At 35.5% G+C, this 22,297-nt stretch overlaps 1 protein-coding gene across 2 annotated transcripts in view; it reads left to right on the forward strand.

Moving 5' to 3' along the window:
- BRIP1 (BRCA1 interacting protein C-terminal helicase 1) overlaps positions 1–22,297 on the forward strand; it is a 58,665-nt gene that overhangs the window by 32,620 nt on the left and 3,748 nt on the right. For both annotated transcript variants that reach the window (XM_032201016.1, XM_032201017.1), the window contains exons 15-18: positions 6,840–6,999; positions 7,731–7,852; positions 18,430–18,542; positions 20,920–21,002. In XM_032201016.1, the coding sequence (XP_032056907.1) occupies positions 6,840–6,999; positions 7,731–7,852; positions 18,430–18,542; positions 20,920–21,002 (478 nt within the window). The remainder of the gene's footprint in view (positions 1–6,839; positions 7,000–7,730; positions 7,853–18,429; positions 18,543–20,919; positions 21,003–22,297) is intronic.

Consider the following 22,297-nt stretch of genomic DNA (forward strand, 5'->3'; position numbering starts at 1 on the left):
GTTCTTTGTCCCTTGTAATCTTCTATTCGCATTTCATTCCTCTTTGCTTTCTTCCTTCTGCCGTTTCCTTTGTGTTCACTTTTAACCTCAAATGACTTTTTTTTTCTTTTAAATATAGAAATAGAGTTAAACTGCTGATCCCATGCCACCGCAATGACCTTGTCAACTGTTGCTTTCCCCAAATTGAAGGCTTCCTCCAGTGTTGGAGGTCAGCTGCGTGGAGGATTCCGGGACACTTAGTACGAGGCACGACAACCTTGTAGTTCAGAGAGCCTTTGAGTAAATTCTTCTAATTCTGTACTTTCCAGGACATCTCTAGTTCTTGAATTATTTTTGATAGGAGCCTGTAATACTACCATGGAAGTGATTTAAAAAAGTGGGCGCAGTCTGGCAAAACACATTCTCCAGGGCTACTTTGAAATGACATGAATTTAAGGCCACTAGTGTTTAAGCAACATGCTAAATACATTTATTTAATGGCCGAATATATTTCGGGATTATCACTAATATAGAAGTGGCTTAATTCTTTCAAATAGAAGTAGAACATTCAAGCAGGTAATTAACCATCACGCTGAGCAGACTAGAGCTTTGCGACCAGGGGGAGAGTGGGTTGAAGAAAAAGTTGCAGCTGTAGGCAACCAGCTGAGTCAGCAAGCTGCTGCGTCCTGAAGGCTTATTAAAGGTAATGCAATACCTGCGGAATTAGATACATTATAAAAACATCTGTGCCTTGAGATCATCAGAGGATTACTTCTGTGGAAAATATGATGTTCTTTATCCTAATAGCTTAAATTCACAGAAGGATCTGTCAGTCTATAGATTTATTTATTTTTTTTAATATATACGTATGTATATGTATTCCTTCCCCCCACTGGAAGGAAGAGAGAAGGCAGCTGATGCAGATGCAGTGTGAATTGTCTGGTGATATATAAAGCAACCTGTACAGTTTACTTGCAGAAAGCCCAAATGGTGGGAAACGTAGTAAAACAAGAAAGCTGTGTTTCTTTTTGACATCCGTTCTGAGCGTACGTTTTCCATATGTGTAGGGTAAACAAGGCCTTTTATTTATTTGGTTTTGACACCTGTTATTTTTCTGTCAAGGCACAAGTGCTTTATTGAAGAAAAAGTATTTCATATGCACTTAGTGTATAAATTTGGTGTCTACACTGCCTCCTCCGCTCCACTGCCTCCTCCTGTTGCTTAGATAAATTAAAAAGCACTGAAGGACTGAGCTATTCAATGTCTTGAAGCAGAATAAAGATTGAGATAAGTAGAAGATGGTGAGAGGAAAAGATACAGAACTTACTGTCATCTGTTACCAAGGAGCTATAAATTACATCTGGCATAGTACTTATTTAAAAGGTTTGTCATACTGCTGGTGAGGTCTGCCGAAATAGTATGTTTTTAAAAACACTTTAATAATATTAAGAAGTTTTAGTGTTAGATTTTTGGAGTGCTGTATCTGCTGTTCAGCTTGTTTTGGTTCATGAATGAAATGACAATATTCATCAGTTGCAGATATGCGTCTCCTATGGTCTATTTAGTGATGTATTTTTTCTTTTATAATGTGTTACTGAAATTGAAATGCTGGTAAGACATTGTGTTATACAGTAAGGAAATGTATAAGAACTTACTAATGTATGTTTAAATATAAAATATGAAGGGATACCTGTTTCATTTTCATTAGTTTATTGGATTATTACTCAGATGAAAGTGGAAGAAACACTAATTTTAAAGTTAGAACAACATCCATGGGAAAAAGTTGTATTGTTTCATTTAAATGAATAGGTTTTAGTTTAGTTGCCTTTGGATAAAATTTCCTTATTCTGATTTTTATGATTGATTTTGTGTACATGTGGATTTTATGGCGTTTTTCACGGTATAAGACCGGCAAGTCTGGAAGAGCACAATTCAGTTGGACGGGTTCTCTTGTCTCTCTGAATCTAACTGTCATTGCCAAATTGTGCATCCTGTATGCATGGAGCGGTGCAGCTGGGTATGGGTCCATACATCTGCAGTTTCTTAAAATGTTTTTGGTACTGTAAATTTAAAAGTGAATAAATCTCTGAGACTTTCTAGAAAAAGAAGCCATTTGGTGGTCCTGAGAAAAATTGTAATTTCCATAGTCTGTGTAGTAGGTAAGTAACGTGATGTATTTCAGTTTTCCTAGATGTGAAACTATGTTCTTCTCCATCTGCCAGGGCTTGGGGGAATCCCTTTATTCTGGGTTTGAAATCCCTAATCTTCCTGACTGTAGTGTACTGGCTTAGCAGAGGTATCTTTTGGAAGCACCTTCTCGTAGTCGGTTGTAGGTGTTCAACAGGGAATGGCCCAGGTCAGTCTTTTCTATTCGTTGTTTCTCCAGAAACCTCAGGTGTTACAAAACGTAGCTGGAAATGGTCTTAAGATGTGTATGTCTATATTTTATTAAAACAAATATAATATTTTTGAAATGAAAGGGAAAATGTTTGTAGTGTGAGATTTTAGGTGCTTCTAAAACTGCCACCTTTTCCTCACACCATTCCAGGTAAATGTAGAATTTTGGTGGCTGTGTATAGAATGTGCCTTAACGGACTGAGACTGAAAAGACGATCCAAGAGGACGTCATTATAGCAGCGGTGCACCTCTGTGTGCCACTTACACACGTTGGTGGATTGAAGGCTAACCCTGCTTTCTGCAAGGGACTGCCCTGTTAGTCCCAAGCGTATCAAAGCCCCTTCAGTTCTAGCAAAGTGGAGCTTAGTGCACTAAGTCCTGTTGCTCAGCCTCAGGGTTGGACAGGGATGTCTGCTTTCTGCTTCTGAAGTTTTCTGCTGACTGTGTGTGGAACTTCTGTTTGACCCTTCAGACACATTTCCAGTCCACTGGAGACACACTTTGATTTGAAGCAGTGCTTATTCAAAAAGAAAATTCTAGTAGCAAACACACGAAGAGTTCTGCATGGGAAAAGGCTTTTAGATCAATGTTAGTCCCTCGAGAATCTCTGACTTTTTGCACTAACAGTGGTGCCAATACTGTGATTTTATTAAGAAAAAACTAACGGCTGTTTCATTGCTCTCCTCAGCTACCCTTTATATCCAAGTAACGATGAAAACGTTAAGTATCCTTAACAGTTGAAAAGTGAATTTCTTATCGTTAAAAAGTAGTACATACAAACAAGATGAAAAAACACTGAAGTTTAGAGAAAGTTTTGTGGTTTTTTTTGGTGTGTAATGTCAGGCTTCTAAGAGGGTTACGAGAAATTTGTGTAACTTTTGTGCACCTTGAAATACCTTTTGTTCAGTTGTCATTATACAAACCTATGGGCAACAAGATAGCACGCACTTTTAAAGATGCGTGAGAATATGTAATGCAATTGTAACTGATGGTTATTATTAAAGAGTTAATAGTTGTTAAACTAGCTAATAAAGCCAGAGTTATTTTATTCTCTCAGGGGCTACTTGGGTCACAAGTGGCTTCATTATCCTTTTATTCCCCCTGTACTGTTCTTGAACATCTTATCATATTTTGAACTGTTCCATAGCTTCCCCAGGCACTTCTTGATGGAGGGATTATTCCCGTAATCCCTTTCTCCTCTACTAGCAAGGAGCAATCCATTCATTATGTCAACCAACGCTAAAATATTTAAAGAATAATTTATGTAAAGAAAGTTTAATAACAAGTGCTCGTAGCAGGACAAGAGCTAGGGAACTGTAAATCAAAATAAGTAGCTCATCGTGTCATTGTGTTTTCCATGAGACCCTCCCTCATCGCAGGTATTTGCTGCTTCAAAAATCCCTGTCAGTGGTAAGGAATGCTGCAGAAAAAGTGTATTCCCAGATTATGCTGCAGCAGTGTGATGGCTGCAAGTTAACTTCTCAACTTCTTTAAGATGCTGGAAATTACAATGAACTTGCCTTAGGGTAAAATACATTAAACAAATCTTCAGTCTTGCTCCGTGACATGGGAAACCTCTAATGCAGGTTTTGGCACTGTATAAAACAAAGCAGCAAATGAAAAGGAGCAAAGCTTTTCCTTCATGGACACAGGATGAGAGGATTTAGTTTAGGAGTACAACGTAATGGCAAGAGATGTTAAAACTTTTCCTCTGTTCCCAAACTCCAAGAGTGCTTCAAAAGATGCCTTAAAAAAAGGGGGGGGGATGCTGACAAAGATGAACAGTAAATCTAAATACTGAGCTCGTAGGTTCTGTGGATCATAGCTTACAGGTGTCCTTAAGTAGAAGAAAGGAAAAAATGGCAAAAAGCTATTGAAGTAAACATCCTTCAGTGCATGGGAAGATGACAGATTCTACCTAACAAGATTTTCTGCTTTCTTGGAGGAAGACCATTTGTTAATAAACCATTTGAGCATCCATTTTTAGGGGATTTAATAAAATATACGCAGACTGCCTTCCACTGCAGAAGCTATTATTCCCTTGGGTAGAAGAAGTGACTGACTGTGGGCATTAATGGTTGCTTCTTGTGATTCCTGGCATTATATCTTGCTCCCATTTGCACTTTTTCAACCTGAAGCGAAATAATTTTTTATGAGAATCTTGCATTTGATTCATAGTTCCTATGAGGCATGCATGTGTTTTATATTTTATTTATTTGTATTCGGTCATGTCCATAATTCTGGTGGGTTTTGTGTCTGTTGCATGCGTATTGTGTGTGTTTGCACATATTTTTCTGTATACAAGGAAGTTTCCATCTCCAGGAAGCTCCATTAAGTAGGAGAAGTAGTAGCTTGTGTATGAATTAAATGAATTGTTCCATTCTTGCCAAGAGTTTTCATGAATAATTTGCGTGTTTTCATCCAAAAAAAGTAGATTTTTTTTTTTTATTGTGGTGGTTGCCCTCAATTAAACAAGAAACCTGAACCTCTTCTGGTTTGATAGATACTTGCCTGGAGGGGTTGGGCAGCCCACACAAGAGAAAAGGATGTTTTCTTAACAATCTGGAGGAAGGTTTCTTAGTACCATCTTTCCAGAGATGAATGGAAGTTATCCTGCTTTAAACTGTGAGTGAAATACAGTGGAGTTGGGGATTAAGTAACTTTGTAAGCAATCTTGCCCTTTCTGAGATGATCCAACAGGCTTTGGTTTGCTTCATTACGAAACCATTTTTCTGATAAGAATGCTTCATGAGGTGTGCTTGTAAAATTTCAATTCATTTATACCCAAACGTGTCCTGTCTCTCCCATCTCAGCAGCCTCCTTTTTGCCATGCGTGGTAAACAGAAGCAGAAGTGAATCTAGCACAGCTTGTCAGGTGGATGCCCGGACAAGCATTAGGTTCATAGAATGAAGAATGAAGTCTGAAAAGTTGACGATATTACAGTCAGGGGCAGCTCTAACAAGTCTTAAATGGAGGTACTTAGAGGAATAATTTGATTCTCTTCTTTACCAGAATTATCTCCATATCATGGCCAAGAACGGAAATCTCAGTGGCAGGCTGTGGATGGCCAGATGCACAGTAATTGCTTGGCCATAATATTATGGCCCTTTATATAAAAAGAGATTACGGACAGGATTCTGCCAGGAAATGACAGAGCTGGTAGAGAAGGGGACAAACACTAGGACAGATACTTTTGGAAGAAATGATCTCTTCCCCTGTAACACGTGTGTGTGTAGGAGGCTGTTCCTGCTGGTCACCGTTTGATCTTTCTTCAGTTGCTGGAGAGCAGTACCTTGCCAGCAGTAAGCAATCATAATTGTCCGGGTAAAAATGTGAACACAGCTAGTCAAAGTTCAAAAAGCAGCATGGTATTTGACCCTTCTGACTTGCATGTTCTTCAAGAGGGACCAATCCAAATACTTAAAGTCAGAGAATAAATTCAGATCTTTGGTGTTAAGAATATGAAATATACAACTGTCTTCTTATTAACAGAGTAATTTTGCAACAGCCTAACTGTACAAGATCCTTGGATTTTGGCTGGAGTGCATCAAAAAGGCAAGTGGGCTAGGAGCTGAGGGATGCTGCCGCTCCTTAAGCACTGCGATGGGACTAGTGGAGGTTCCAGCTGGAGCAGTTTGTGTAGCCTGAAGCAAAATAGTGAGAAAGTCTTCAATGAGCGGAGTTGAGGGAAGTACAGGGAAATTAAGAGCATAGCCCATGTTACAGAAACTGAGAATTTAAAATCTTTTATACATATGGATCTTGGTAACTCTACTGCACGGTATTAGTGACACGCTAATGATCACTGAACAGTAAAATGAGTGTAATAAAGTATTTACCTTCTGTCCACTGAACCAGATCACCTCAGTTCATTCTAAAATGTGTTGGTTGCCTTTCATTGGTCTTGAGGGCATTGCTGTGCACCATTGAGCAAATACGTTAGGTAAAGGAATGACTTCTGCTCCCTATCTTGATAAAATTCAGTCTAAAAACTGATGAGAAAAGGGCACATGGTGACAGCTAACTGCAAATGACCCCCACCCATCTCACTTCTGCTTTCATGGTAATTTTACACTTTGATCATTTAGGTTTTTATAATGCAATACGTATTTTTCATTATATTCATACTGAATGTGGAACAAATTTATTTGCTTGCAGGGTTGGAACATGTACTCATCTGGAGTAAAATATGTGTAATTCAAAATCTGGCAGATACAACAAAGCTGACAAAAGCCCTTCAAGAAGCAGAGGAGGCTGTTGACAAATGCTACATCAGTACCTCCTCCCCTAACTTATCTATGCAAGTGTTAAAGTATTGAAATATTGTGCAAATTTAAGATGCAAGTGTTTGTTTCAAATGAATTCAGAATTCAGTATGTAGTGAAACTTGTATTCATATATACAAAAACAAAATAACCGTCCGAAAGTGTTTTTTAAAATAAGCGGATTTTTCTCTTTTCAGCTTCTGGACAAATTAAAAGATCGCTGGATGCACACTGGCTTATGGAGAAACCTGGAGCTGGTTAAGACGGTCATTGCAGAGCCTCAAGGAGGAGCAAAGAGTGACTTTGACGAACTGCTGAAAATATACTATGATGCAATCAAATGTAAAGGAGAAAAAGGTACTTTCTTCTCACGTGTAATTGTTGATGCTGACTCATTAGGTTAAAAACAAAAAGTGGGTGATACTTAATATGCTTAATAGATAGAATAAGGTATGGATAAACAAAATGAATTTCACCTTAATAAGTTGTTGTGATAAATGAGGAAGGTTAAGTGCTATTTGCATTGTTGCATGAACATAAAGGGCATACAGAATGATGCATAATCCTGATAGTGGTTTTCAAAAGGCAGTGAGCTGTGTAAGGACATGTATTTACGTGTCCAGCAGGGTGCAGACTGGTTTCTGAAAGAATCAGCTTCACCATACATTCCGTAGCTTTGATTTACATTACAGCTACTGTAAGATTTCTTCTCAAAATACTGAAGTATGGAGAATAAAGAATGATACTATGTCAAAAATGTATGTGTTTTGGAATGCACAATTGAAGGTTTAATATTTAAAACTTTGTAGTAGATTCATATGGTTCATGCATAATTAAGTACCACTGTATCATATGATGCAAAATTATTTTGTTACTCGTATTCATAATGACAATTTTATCAATCAAAATGAGTTAATCTAATTCTTTTAACAAAATCTCCCCAATTTTAAATTTCCCTACCTTTTCCAGACAGGTACAGTGTATTATGCTATATTATGTTTTGTTTTTTAAAAACTGTTGCTGAAACTTTCTTCTAATATTCAGTTTATCAATGGGAATGATGTCTATCCCTCTTTGGCTTGTTCAAGATGGAGCACTCCTTATAGCTGTATGCAGAGGAAAAGTTAGTGAAGGCTTGGATTTCTGTGATGAGAATGCCCGAGCAGTTGTAACCATAGGTATTCCGTTTCCAAATGTGAAAGACCTTCAGGTAGGATATCAATACCTAATTGAAAGAGTTGTACATTATTTTTATGTCATGTTTAAAATACCAAACGTGCACAAAATATTTATTTGAAGTGTTTACCCTTATGTAATCTTACTCCTGTCAGTCTCATTTGAATTCTTTAAGTTACCTTTTACACAGAAAAAGGAGGAACAGCACAGCGTATCTTGTGGACCTAAGTAAATAAATATATAATGTGCTAGGTAAAAGTATTGTAAGTTTTTTTGACATAGTGAAGGCTATTGCATTGTTAGAGTGCTTATTAGCTTCATCTCCTGCCAAGCACATTACTTGTTTCCATCTTTACTTGTCTGTTTTTATATGCAAAATCTTATACCATTCATATAGAAATAAAGTTACTTTCTGTCTTTACTTTATGGGGCATTTGGTTGTGAAAATATAGGATAAGCACTGTGGGAAAATACTATTTTAAGTAAGGCATTCAGATTGATTAGAAGACTATTTCAGAAAATACACGGAAAAATAAAGATAATTGCTTCACACTCTTTGTTTTCACTTTCACACACTCCGTTATTGATTGCAGTGTGTCACCTTTCTCATTCCTATTACCTTCTTCAGTGTAACTGTGTGACACTTCCCATTTAAACTGAGAGTGGAAGTGTAAACTTTTTCAAAGCTAACGCTGCTTATCAGCTTGAGATTTTGAGTCATGAAATTATGACATAATGTTACCTCCTCCTGGAAACTGAGGGTATTACTTTTTTGATAATTCAAGTGTCTTCTAACTTTAATGGAAAAGTATTTTTCTAGATTTGCTTTCTACTTACTGAAAAAAACACAACACACATATATAATTAACTGGTATTTAAGATCACTGAAAATAAGCTTAGTGCATGCCACTTAGTTGCTGGCAGTTGTCAGTGATAACAGCCACCATCACTGCTTTATCTTATTGTGTACCTTTTAGGGCTTTTTGAGGTTACTTCATGAAGCTAAGAACCAAATATCACAGAATAAAAATCAGAAACAGACAGATTCTGGTTATTAATAATGCCAAATCAAACAGGAAAATAATAGGTTTGCACTTCAAAGCCCAAACTGCCTCAGCTTTGGTTTTAGAGTTGTGTTCCGGGCTTAAGTGGACAACCAAAGACTTCTTTGTTGTCTGTGGCATGTGCGTAGTTAAAGCCTTGGTAGAAAAACCCCACATCCTATGAGGACAAGTAAGGTTATGTTGGTGGCTGCCCAGTGCAACGTTCTTTTACTGTTGGTGTAACTTTCCTGAGGCCCTTACTCAGCCATAACATTTTTGTCCCACTAAAACATAACACGCTGTGCTTTAGTATAAAAACATTTATGTTCAAAGAATATTTAGCACAGTTTCTAGAGTCAGAAATGCTTTGTTTTTGAAGTGAACACTGAAATGGTATTTTGGAAATACTTGGCCTGTAGTAGGGCTGGAACTCTTAAAATTGACTCTAAATGGCTTCCAGAAAGTCAATATTCTTGTATTCTAAATAATACAAAATAAAATTGAAAAGAATGTGTCAAGGGTGAATTGTGTTTGTAGAGGATTATGCTCCTTAAGGTTAAAATAATTGCATTCTATTTCCCTTTAGGTACAACCAAATGTGTAATATAATAGGGATTTGGGCAATATGTTCCATTACTGATAACAATTCCAAATATTAATGTTAGGTTCAACTATTATTTTTTTAAATTACACTGAAGAAAATCTCTAAATTTTTAAGTAAGGATAGCAACAGTAGCTGCCAAATTGCATGCAGCTAAAGGTTGGTGTGTGTATATTTAGATATGATAATGCATAAAGCACTGCACCGATCAATTCTAGATGAGAGAAGGGCATGCACTGGTCTCTCAGCGTCGGATTTGAGGAGCTGGCTGATTGTGTGGTAGTGCTCCTAGAATACTGCTAGGGGAAATTGTTCTTAATATAAACACATCTTTTGCTCAACAGCTTGGATTCAAAGTGATAGCCAGCTAGCAGCTTCCCCGTAAATTGACTAATGCCCTGTTTTGTCCAAAGCTTTAAGTTTCGAAGATACCTTTTTAAAAAAAAAAAAAAAGTAGCTTTACTACGTAAGCTCACATTGTCAGTTGGGTAAAGAAGGGTAGACAAGGAAATCACTCAGTGGAAATAATTTTATAAGGCTATAAGGAAGATAATTGCAGTATTTTATGAAATATATATTTTTCTTTTCACTATTGTTTTCAAGGCATATTAATAGTGCTCATCATACTAGGAACACATAGATTCTCTCTTCCAAGTACAACCAACTGACTTTTTTTTTTTTTTTTTAGGATGACTGATTTTAATTTAAATGTTTCTACTTGTTAACAAGTTTTCTATTTTTTTTTTTATTCTTTTTCTTTCCTGGGGTTAAAAGAATCAGATTCTTAAATATTAGAAAATATGTTTCTGTGCTGTTTTATCCCTTTTTTTTTGGTGGGATTTTAGGATATGTTGAGTTCCAAAATGAAATGGTTAAAGTTTGTAGGCTAGTTAAGACATTTGCTTTGATGAAATAGTTGGTTAGCTAAATAAGAACATAGCTTAAATACTAAGAATTTTGAAACTTCCAGATCTGAAAATTTGAGCACAGCTTGGGTTTTGAGTAGACAGAAGGAAATTCAAAATATAGCAACGCAAGTCAAATTAGACCTTTTTAGATATCCAACTGTAAACAGTTAGATTTATTGTTTTACATAGCAATAGATGCTCAGTAGCTGTACTGAAGAAACTGATAAGATTATTAATAACGACATCCTTTATAAATAGAAAATGCAAGATGTTAACAATTCCCTTGAAAATCCATGAATCATGCTTCTGGGGTAGGTTTAAATAACTAAAAAGTGCTCTGTTTTTACATGAAAATATACTTGCATGTCTGCTTTTTGGGTTAATAAAAGTTCTCGTAAGGCTCAATGCTATAACCCCTTACTCCTGCACATAGCTTTTACTTGTGTGAGTAATCCCTTTAATACTACTAGAACTGTGCACAATCATAAGGGTTTATTGAATTGTACCTTAGGAGAGCAATATTTTATGTTGGCAGCTTGATGTTGGCTCATCTCCACTAATATTACTCATCTGTGATCAACCTGCTTTCTAAATATATTTTATGATTTGTAACTTGATGCTAATACCAGTGAACTGTAATATTAGAGAACATAAATAATGCGACAGAAAAAGATGTGTAATCCCATATACATGTTATCTGATGCTAACATACTATTTATTAACTTGTTATATATTTTGAATTGTAGCATTTTGGATCTGGACATCAGTCTTCACTTGGTCAAGAAACTCACTGTCAAATATGATGTATAATATATGCACATGCTTGTTCTAAATATATGCCACAACTTCTGGTAGAAATGGCAAGCATCTGGTCTTTTCCAGTTGCTCACTTAAGAATTTCAGGCACAAAGAATCTTAAGCTTACTTAGTTTCACGAAGAGAAGAGTCTAAAATACTTTGTCAGCATTAGGAAGAAGGAAATGATTAGGGTTCGTAAGTGTCCTTGATAATAACAATACTGTTTTAAGGAACAGAGGCCAAACCCTTAATTCTATATTATTGAAAATGGTTTCATATTGCTGGAGAATCAAATTGCTAAAGCAAAATATATGAAAGAAACGTTAAAGTATTGCTTAAAGCTATGGTACTCTCAATGGTAGGGTTTGGCTCTAGTGAAGCAGGAAAATTTATTTTGGAGCCAAAAATGACTTCTTTGGCTGTGACCAGGATTTCCTCTGCCCACCTCTGGGACCTGAAACCAGAGGTAGGAAAATCTGATTTTGGAGCCAAGTGTGACTTGCTTAGTTTGAGTCATAATTTACTGTTCTTACCTTGGGGATGTGAAAATAAAGGAACTTGCTGTGAAATGTTGATAATGGGCGACTCTGAAGTGCAAGCATTAAGCTAACTTTCCCAGAGAGCATTTCTTTGCTTCCACCTTTCCAGATGCTTTTGATCGTAGTACAGCAGAGTGTACTTAATCATATAACAGCTAAGAGAACTTACCAAAATATAGAGGAAAAGGCAGTCGAACACTTCTACATTAATAGATATGCAAGGAAAATAAACTTGATAAGGCTAGACTTTCTGTGCAGAGATGTTACTCAAGAACAGTAACCGAGTTTGCCATTAATGAGAAGTATTTCCCATAGCTGCTACAGTGTGAATATGAACTAAGACGGCAAATACTTTCTTTATTGTTCCCAGCAACATAATTTGTGAAATGTGGTGGAACACATTATTTCAATTACAATTTTCTTGGTTATATGCAGCTTAATGGTACCAAAAGTTTGCAGCTGTAAGGCTGAAGTTCCTTTCTCATTTCTTGAGGGATCAAAAAATTTGAGATATTTGTACCATTTCAGAATAATGAAATTTTTCATTATATTTAAGGTAGTTTCTAGTCCTTGTGGCTATTTTTAAGCCTACATATATTTTCTTCATTTAATGGAGGAAGTGTGCTAGAGAAATGGTTAACAAAATAATTTTCTTGCATACTATTGTGTAGGAAAATAAAATCTTATATGAAAATGATTATTTTGTGTACCTATGAGTCGAGAAACATAATGTGCACTCTATGAATTCCATCATGGCTTTGAATCGCTTCAAAAATAGTTCTGCTTCATATCCAAAATTCAAAGTGAGGTGAGGTTCTGGTTTGCCTTGCTCTAAGGCTTCACAAGCAATGCAGTAAATGTGGTGGTGTGGCAATTTCTTGTGTCAGTGTGAAGCAGTAAGATATCTCAAAAGCCTTTCACTTCCCACTTTTCCTTTAAATGAGAATGGCTATAAAAAGTCAAAGCCATCTGCGCTCTTCTTAAGCAGAGGCTTAACTCATGTGAGTAGCTGCAAAATCCTGTTGAATACAGCATTTCTCTAGCTAGGAAAGGTAACATTTAAGTTCAGTTTAACGTGCAAGATGAGCAGTTGGCATTTCTCTTCTGCCGGTGCAAGGCTGATGTCAGTATGTTGGCACAGATCACAGAAATCATCTCTGAATATATCCGGAAGATAAGCCTTTGGATAAATAATACAGCAAATCAGAACTTTTCCTTTACCTTTAATAGTTTACTTTTATGATCCATAAAAAATTCCAAAGTGATTTTCTTGTGTTTATCTTATCCTTAGCAAGTAGGGTTGACCTTTAAGTTTTTACTTTACTGTCAAAGTATGTTGAAAGCTCTAAAAGTGAAGCTATCACCTTGGGGATTTGTAAGGATGACTGACACTTACCACTTCACCTTAGACGCAGTGCCACTGAGCGTATGCAGCAGCGTTGTACCTCTAGGGAGCCTGTTTGATTTTTTTCACTTCTGCTTCACTGGAAATGGATTGAATTTTCTCTTCAGAGGAGAGTTTTGGTTGCATTAGATTTTAATCAAGTCACTTGTTCGCAGTCCCTCAAAGCCTACAAGCCTGAGATGAGTAGATAGGCCTGGGGTGAATGTGCTACAAGATTTGTCAAACCGTGAAACTTCAAGATCGCTGAGATGCCACATGGTGTAGTTGACAATACTAAAAGTGTTCAGCGGTTACAACATTACATAAACTCCCCATCTCTTTAACACTGGGATTAAGAGTGAGAATACTTGGGAAGCGTTTAGTCATAAAATACCTTGTGAATTCAAAATAAGGGAAATATGGCTTTGTGTGAAGTGGTACTGCTGTTTTTCTGTCACTGAAGGTAGTGTTCGGCTGTCAGAGACTGTGCTATGCTGTCATTTGCTGATGGGCTGTTTGGCTTTATTTTATAAGTGATACCTCGTTATTAACTGTTGGAGGATTATGGGGAAACAGGCGGTGTTTTTCCAGTATTTGTATGTGAAAGCATAGTGTGTTGTTTATGTCTGATGATCATATTTAGAGGTACAAGATGGTTGGAATGACCTTAATAAATTATTGTCATATCCACAATCTAGTTTGGTAAATTATGGATGATGAGCATTTGCTTATTTCATGCTGTTTTGTGTTAACACCGTTTGCACTTGGAATGCCTGGAACATTTGAAGATGACGTCCTACCCTATCTTCCTCGTGTGGCCTAAAAAATGGAGCTGCTGTGTTTAGATTTATCTATCAGCAAGTCTGCCGGGGAGTGTGGATGTTTGAAGCATGCCCTGTGACTCAGCCAGGTCCATATATGTGCGTTATTTAGTCTTAAATGTCCCAGATGTTGTTGCTACTTTGGAAGGAAGGGGAAAAAGGTCAAATGCTTCACTATTTAATGCTTCTTCCGTTTAAGGGTTTTCAGATAGAGAATAAATGGGTTTTCATGTCTTTTACTTTCCTGCACTTGCGAACTTTTATGATTACTTGGTATTTGTCAGGAGGAAAGTAGATGGCAAGCATGTTCCTGGAGAATTCCAATTATTGCTATTTCAGGTGGAGGAGAGACTCTAACTGGATACAGGAGATTCTGAAGAAAGTAGATTTGTTTAAAAAACGTTTTTATGTCTTTTTAGGGGGTGGGGGATGAATGCAGAAAATGAGGTAACCACATGGGTTTTTGTTTGTTTGATGTTGGGAAGTAGGGAATTAGATATTTACAAAAAAAAAAAAAAAAAAGCAAATGGGTTTTGAAGTTTGCTGGATGACAGAAACAATATTTTTTTATTCTTAATTTTCATGACAATTTGTCCTCTCCTAACACCAGAGAAACAAGTCAGTGTAATGCAAGAAAACCTCTGTATCCCTTTTCTCTTTTTAATTTCTTGGAAGATAAATGGAGGAGAGTGCTGAGGAGTGGAGGCCATGAGCTTCGACATGTGTCTACATGTGCTGCCCTTGCGTCTGTGTGTATTGATCCAGTTCCAAGCTTATTTGCCCTTTTTCTTTCAGCAGTTCCCTTTCTTTAACATGGCACAATGCTGCTAGATACTGATCTAAAGACAGATGCAGGTTTAATGAGTGCTTTGTTTTGCTGTTCAGTGTTGCTGTTGTGTTCATGAACTTGTCTTGCCTTTAGACTTCTGAGTAATCTGGTTTGTAATCCCATAGGTTACAACCTGGAGGTCAATTTTAATCTACCAGAGAAAATGGGAGACAATTGAACGTGTTAGTGAAGTGATACCTTGTTAAAGAACAAGCCTGGCTTTTTAACTACTAGCAATAGCTTAGATTTTTTTGTTTGTTTCTTTCTTTCTTTCTTATTGCAGCAAAGTGTAGCACTGTAATTGGTTAAATGAAGTTTAAATTGGTTATTGCATCTAAAATTTCTGAAACTTTCCCAGATGAAGTAAAACCAACCACAGCTTATAGATTTAAATTGAACAAAATACTAAATGTTGTGCTGTGGTTTAGCCCATTTAACCTTGAGGTTGTGATAATTGCATTGATAAACGGGTTTACAGTAATCTGGTTATGAATGGTAATGTCCCAGACACATTCTCTAGTCCTTGGCTTTTCTGGTAGCTCTTAGCTCTGAAGTTCTGTTCTTTAGCTGAGATAAAATGATTTTAAAATGTTTTCCTTCTTAAAAATGTAATTTATAGTCTAGTACAATAGTTCTTACTCTTTGTAGGTTAAATGTTTTCTCCTTAAAACTGCTTCAGTAGTAAATTAGCATGATGATGTGCATGTAGATGAAGATATCTAAAATACACTGGCATTTTGTTTCAAATTTTCCTTATCTCAAGTTGCAATTATTACTGCAAAATAAGGAGAGGTCTTGTATTTACAGAACCGAAAGAACTCAATTCTCAGGGAACAAAAGCAGTGCTTTCATTTTATTGTCCAACGATTGATTTTTCTGCATAAACAATTAGCTTATAATAGATTGCTATTTTTATACCTTGCTGTTAGTTAATTTTGAATAGGTCTGCTTCAGCCTGTCGTATTGCTCAAAATCCATGCTGCAGCCTTCTCTATGTAAACCTGCATGTTAGTCTGAGGTTCAAAAACCATCTCTGCTAGTCTTCTGAGTTTCACGTCATAAGCTGACTAATATAGTAAGCACAGTATAAATCTACTTCGCTTACTTGTTTATGTGTTACCTGAATCCTGAATAAGTCAGGGTTTCTTCAGGTGAAGCACAGTTTGCCACAGTTTTTTTTGTGAGTTGTCAATGCTTAGAATCTAATAGAAAGAATGTTGTTGAATGTTTAATGCATTTGTTACTGTTGAATAAAAACTTATTTTTCAATCATAATTAGCAAAACACATATTAAATTCTTTGAAATTGTCATAGAAATTACCTCAAAAGATTTTTCCAAGTCATAAAAGACAAAGTTTGTTCATGACATTTAATTTTTGTTGCTGTTTCTCAGTTAATATTCCATAGTGAAAGATGTCGAACTAATTAAGCATTAAAAGAACGAGCAGTTAGCAGGTATAATGCTGTTAGACTTCAGTAAATGTGAATGTGACCATGACCTCCCAGATAGATCAAAGCCTAATCTGTCTGACAGCTACAAGATGGCAGAGCTTGCCACGGGCCTTCTGCTGCTGCTTGCTGAAGCTATTTGTCTGTAAAGCATGCCTGATAGCTAAGAGTATATTTTTAAGGATGAACAGGTAAAAGTAAAAGGCTGTCTTCTGACATTTTAACTAATCCCTTCTAGCCTGTGGTTTACTGCACATTTAGGATATTTGCTAGCAGGAGAGACTGGCTTTTTCACATATGCAGCATGTCATTTTGAATTGGGCGTTGATTTGATGTTTGATAATGTAAGAGTTATACAATGAAATAGATTCTGATTGCATTAAAATGACATGGCCTGGCCTTTTACCTTTCCTAGACTTCTGATGAAAACTGAACTCTTAGCAATGTAAGTTGTCGTCTTGTGCTGAGACGTGATTGTCGAAGTGAGAAAACCAAATGTTTATTTTCTGCTAGCCCTTTCTTAATTAAGGTAGAAAAAATAGGCTTTAAAGACCCATTGCAAATTTAGACCGAGTGAATACTGATTTTTATATAATTTGAAAAATTAAATGTCATCATTGATATGCTTAGAAGTTGTATACATTTGCATAATGCTAATATGTATTGGAATGTAACTGTAATGGATTCTATTCACAGGGTGTCATAATGCAGGTGATCTTCAGTGGTTTGTTTATGCGCATAATTGAAATATCTTTTTTTTTTTTTTTCTTTTTTTAAGTATAGGACATATGACTGGTTATTCTAATACTGCTTTGAATAGCCTGCTAGAGGAGTAGGACACATTTGTTACAATTGGCCAAAACCTCACTGGTAACAGAATTTCTTCAGTAGAGGAAATTGTTAGAAAAATCACCAGGGCAAGAAGACAAATGCAAAGTATTTACAGGAGCATTATTGCCATTGGTTATGTTTTAAAGACTTTAATGAAATTTTCTAATGTCCTACCTAATTTGAAATGCTGAGGAACGCTCTGTTTCTCCAAGCAGTATTTACATCTGTGGAAAGGTCTGGATACAAGTTCCTTCTTACAAAATGGTATTAATGTGCCTAAGTGTTCAGAAGAAATCATCTTCTGTTTTGAAAATTATGAGGGAAAACTGTCGTGCCAGTCAATAGATTCTGAGTGACCGGAACAAATATTAAATCTGTGAAATCAAACTGAATTTACTTTCTGGCTGTAAAGATTGAATTTGTAAATTTGACAGGCAATTTAAAGGGCATAAGTACATAAAATAAGATTTCTTATCCAAATTCAACTTGAAAGTTACCTGTCAGAAGAGGTTAGAAGTCTGCTGTTTTCTCTCCTGAAGCGTGTCCTTTCGCTTGTCAGTTTAGAAAGGTTAATACTGTACAAAAGAGCAATGGAAAGACCCTTTCTGGTGTAGTTTTATGTTTGTTTATTGGGGGGAAAAAAAAATCCCCTGTTCCCAATAATAATAAATTCTTCTGATATATGTTAAAGTGTGTATAATGTCCAAGTAACAAATTCTTGTTCAAACTCACGTCAGGCGTGTTACGCGTGGTTATCCACACGATTAGAAAGGAGAGTTGAGGAATTTCTTCTGCAGTTGGTGTCGGAGCTGCCCTGGGAGCAGCTGGGAGATGGCATTTTTCCCGAAGAGGAGCCTGCTTCAGAAGCCCCCTCACTTTCAGGGGTGTTCTGCTTTGATAGAGAGACAGGAGAACTGCTGTTATTCGAGTTGAATCTGTATTAGTTCTTGTCTTTCTGGTCTGTGCATGTTGCAAGAGTTAGAAAGTCAGTGGCTCCATGGTATAAGCTCAGACGCGGCGTTAAACCTTTTTCAGAAGGTTTTGGTGATCTGTGGTTCTTAGGTAAATGACTCTAATGGCAAGAGCTGAGACCCAGAGTTATTTTTGTCTTGAGGTAGGCCTTAATTTTGACTAAGGCCATCATGCTTAGTTTGGTTGGCCATAATGTAATGTGAACAAACAATGGTTTGGTTGGGAAAATCACATTTATTTATGATCTGAACAAAACTTTCTATGGAATTGGAAATGGGATTGAAATGTTGTTTCTAGCCTGCTATTTTATCTAACAAGCTCCCTTTTTTCCTTTATGTATTTGCTTATTTAATCAATGTCTGATTCCTTTCCCTTTTTAGAATATTTCTATTTCAGAACTATTATTAAAAACAATATATTGTGATTTCTTTCTTAGGTTGAATTAAAGAGGAAGTACAATGACCAGCACAAAAATTCGAGAGGCCTTTTACCAGGGAGTCAGTGGTATGAAATTCAAGCTTACAGGGCTCTGAACCAGGCCCTGGGAAGGTGAGATAAACTGAACATAAATAAAAACATACTTATTTGTAGAACTTCTTGTTTGTGACATCTTCACTGATTAATTCCTCATTGTTAGCACAGAAGGAATAACCAGGCCAAAAATCTTTTTACAGAAATCAAGTCTTCAGCTGTTCTGTACTGGCAGAACATGTTGTGTATTTGTGTTGTTATAACTCCAAGTTTTCATTTTACATTCGGACTCTGCTTTAGTTTGTTTGCAGGTTTTGTTGTTGTTAGTCCAGATATACAGAAAGGAAAGCATTTGCAGAGAAAAATAATTCTTGAACTCATAAACCAATCAAGAATTCTCTTAGGTCTTTATATATATATGATATTTATAATATATATAATATATTATACATTGTATTTGTATTAGATTATATATAATATATTATATATTATATAATTATGCTAATTATTGCTCTTGGTGGGCTTAGAACAGTTGTTTGATGTTTAGCTTACAAGTATTTTTTTAAAGGGAGAAATAGTATGTTTTTGTTTTTTTTTTTTAAGACCTTTGCAAAAGGTCAATTCAATTATGCTTACTGATCTTTTTCCAGATTTAGAAGTGGTATAGCTTACCTTCTCAAAAGGAAAAATACAAAAACCTAAAATTTATTAACAGGATAGAATTAATTCATCCTTCTCCAAAAAAGTTGATCATATATCTAGGTAGATACAGTCTATCATCTGTATCTGTCATGAATGATATACATCTGTTATAGATGTATGTGTGATATATATCTGCATGACAGAGGCACAGACACAGATTTATAGATCAGTTATAATAACATAAATGGATAGTTTGGAAAGAAACTTGAGAATATAGTCTTAAGTAATAAAATCTCATTGTAAATTCTTGTTACAGGTCTGATTTCTTAGATTTCACTTCGCAAAATAAGACCATTTGTTAACAGTTGTTAAGAAAGAAATAAAAATAGGTGGTGGAATTCTAACAGTAAGAAATGAATCTGAAGTTTTGTCACCGATGGGAGTTTTAACTTAATTCTAGCTTTAGTGAAAATTGCTTGTTGTATAATTTATGTGAATGAACTCATGCTGGTCTAAACTTAAAGGGAAAGAATAGACTTCCATTCTGAAATAAATGTGTGAGTCGTGTATAGTATCGTTAGACTAAGTCTTTACTAACTGAGGTTTGGTGAAGGATGACAACATATGATGACTATTTTTATAAAAACAGAGCAGTCTACTAAGGTGATATAAACGAGAATGTAGCTCATTCTGAAAACTGCAGCAAGTAGTTGCTGTAGATACAAGCTTCTTGCTGCAAAGATGCCTGCAGGGGTTGAAGTGAGCAGAAACACGCTAGTCTTCAGTCTGGCACTTTTCTCTTAATTCAGTGCTGTTACATTATACAAAGTAACACAAGTCCATGAAATGAAATAGCAGCCTTTGGGAATATAACAGATGGTGTGAATGGCCAGGTGACAACCATGCTATGAATTCGTTGCAGTGCTGCTTTTCCTAAAAAGTGTAGGATGTCTCTCCGGTTTGTGTCATTCATTTAAACTATGAGTTAACACTTAATCAACCAATGAAAAATGAAAAGTGGGAAGAAGTCTGTTCCTTAAAGAAGTTGTGGTAGCTTTTCTGACCGTGGAGAGACTTCAAATACAAATTTATTTGGAGGAAACCAACCTTGACCAACCTTGTCACTCCCATTTTACTGCCTGACTGTTATGCTTGTGTTTTCGTGTACATATGTACATCTTTTTCAAAAGTTGCCCTCTTCTTATGAAATGGGAATAATAATCCGAAGCTATTACAGACAGATTCTTTTCCACATTTCATTTATGTTATTACTGTTCTTTCATATTTTTTTTCTGGGAGGCAGTGTATAGAAATCCAAATAATGTTAAAAATATCAACACATGTGAAGTGAATATTGGAATATTTTTGTATGCCTGTAACGACTCAGTTACAAACTTAACAGTATCACTCAGCTTTGATTTGCAGAATTTTACATTTCTTTATGAAAGTGCATAGTTTAAAAAAACTGCAAGCCGTTGTATCAGTCCATTTTGTTTTCTTTTACACTCTTACATGTTCAACTTTCAGTATTTAATTTATCCAGTTAAGAGTGGAAAACAAATAATATATGGTTTGATTAGCTGCTAAGTATTTGTATTTATTTTATTCGTTTTCATATAGTACATTCAAGAAGTCAATGAAAATTAAGCTTCCATGATATACTCTGATAGTGTAGTTTTTGCATTCATAATGTATTTTTTTAGTTGCAAGAGAGTAGGAAAGCACTTTCTGTATGTTTTTGCATACTCCAGCAGGCTGACATTTTGCAGTTCCTCTTGTCTAATTCCCACATTTTTTTATCGCTTGCCTGTAGGTGTATACGACATAGAAGTGATTGGGGTGCTCTTATTCTAGTTGATGACCGCTTCCGGAATAACCCTAACAAGTACATAACAGGTAAGCTGTAAAAAACAAAACAAAACAAAACAAAAAACAAAACTTTTTTTTTTATATTTTTCTTTCACTCCTAGGTGAGTAAGGAAAGCCATAACGAAGTATAGCTGTTAAACTTGAAATGTCTACTTGAAACTTAGAAGCCTAAAACTGCACTTAATATCACTAGTTCATTAAGTGCTCTGAAAATGCATTGGTACCAATATTCAGTTAATTTAATTTCCTTTCCCGTTTTTATGTATGCAGATCATGATACAGAAATTTCAGTATGAAGAATTTAAGAATTCTTTCTTATTCTTGCATATAAATAAGTACCTTAGCACTCTGAATCTTTGCATATTAAATATAAGTAGGGTATATATACATATGTGTGCACAGGTGAGTGTGTATATGTATGTATGAAAAAGGTAGGCAATAGATTTTTATTTGGACATTGGATACGTCTCTAGTGGACGTATGCTTTGCATTGATAAGGAGCTTTAATGATTTGAGTTAGCAGTCTGAATTTTAATGTAATTAAATTTTTAGGTAAGAACAGGTAAAGGCCTGGGCTGTTCCTATTACAGGGAACCCCTAAATGCTCAATATGCAAAAAAGTAACTTCTGTTTGTAGTTTTATACTGGCTGGAAATAAATATAGATAAAACAGAACATGCATACTATCTTAATAGAAAAGGGAGAAAAAAAAAAAAGGAAGAAATTACTTAGGAAAGAATTACGTATCTTTGTTCCTGCCCTGTATAGAAGGAATGGGTAAAAGGACATAGTAAACAGGCAGTGTTGCTGTCTAGTCAGCAGATGGAGCTCAGCCACCATAGTACAAGTCAAACAATTTTCAAACGATTTTCTGATATGTCTTTTACAATAAAAATAAATTCAAGTTCTCTAAGGAAATGGAAATATATGCATATATAGTTGCTATATATATATATATATATATATATATATATATATAAAACATATATATATGACTCTTTATAAAATATAAAAATGGGAGTTATATAAATAACAATTTTTATATATAAAATTGATACACAAACTCCAATTTCTTTAGATAAGAGTGTGTATATGTAAAAAGACACACATAATCAATTTTATCCATATTATCAAATTATCTTTAAATTATCTAAGGAAGCAGAATTTCTATCTATCTATAAAAATATATAAAACCAATATGATTAAGATTTGATAAGATTAGTATTTTTTCTAAAAAGCAAAACTCCACAGAAGAATCCAGTTCTCTTTTGTCAGAGACTTTTAAACAATTGGTATTTAGAATAAAATTTCAATGGATTTAA

Source organism: Aythya fuligula, chromosome 20, assembly GCF_009819795.1.
Source record: "Aythya fuligula isolate bAytFul2 chromosome 20, bAytFul2.pri, whole genome shotgun sequence".
Lineage (NCBI taxonomy): Eukaryota > Metazoa > Chordata > Aves > Anseriformes > Anatidae > Aythya > Aythya fuligula.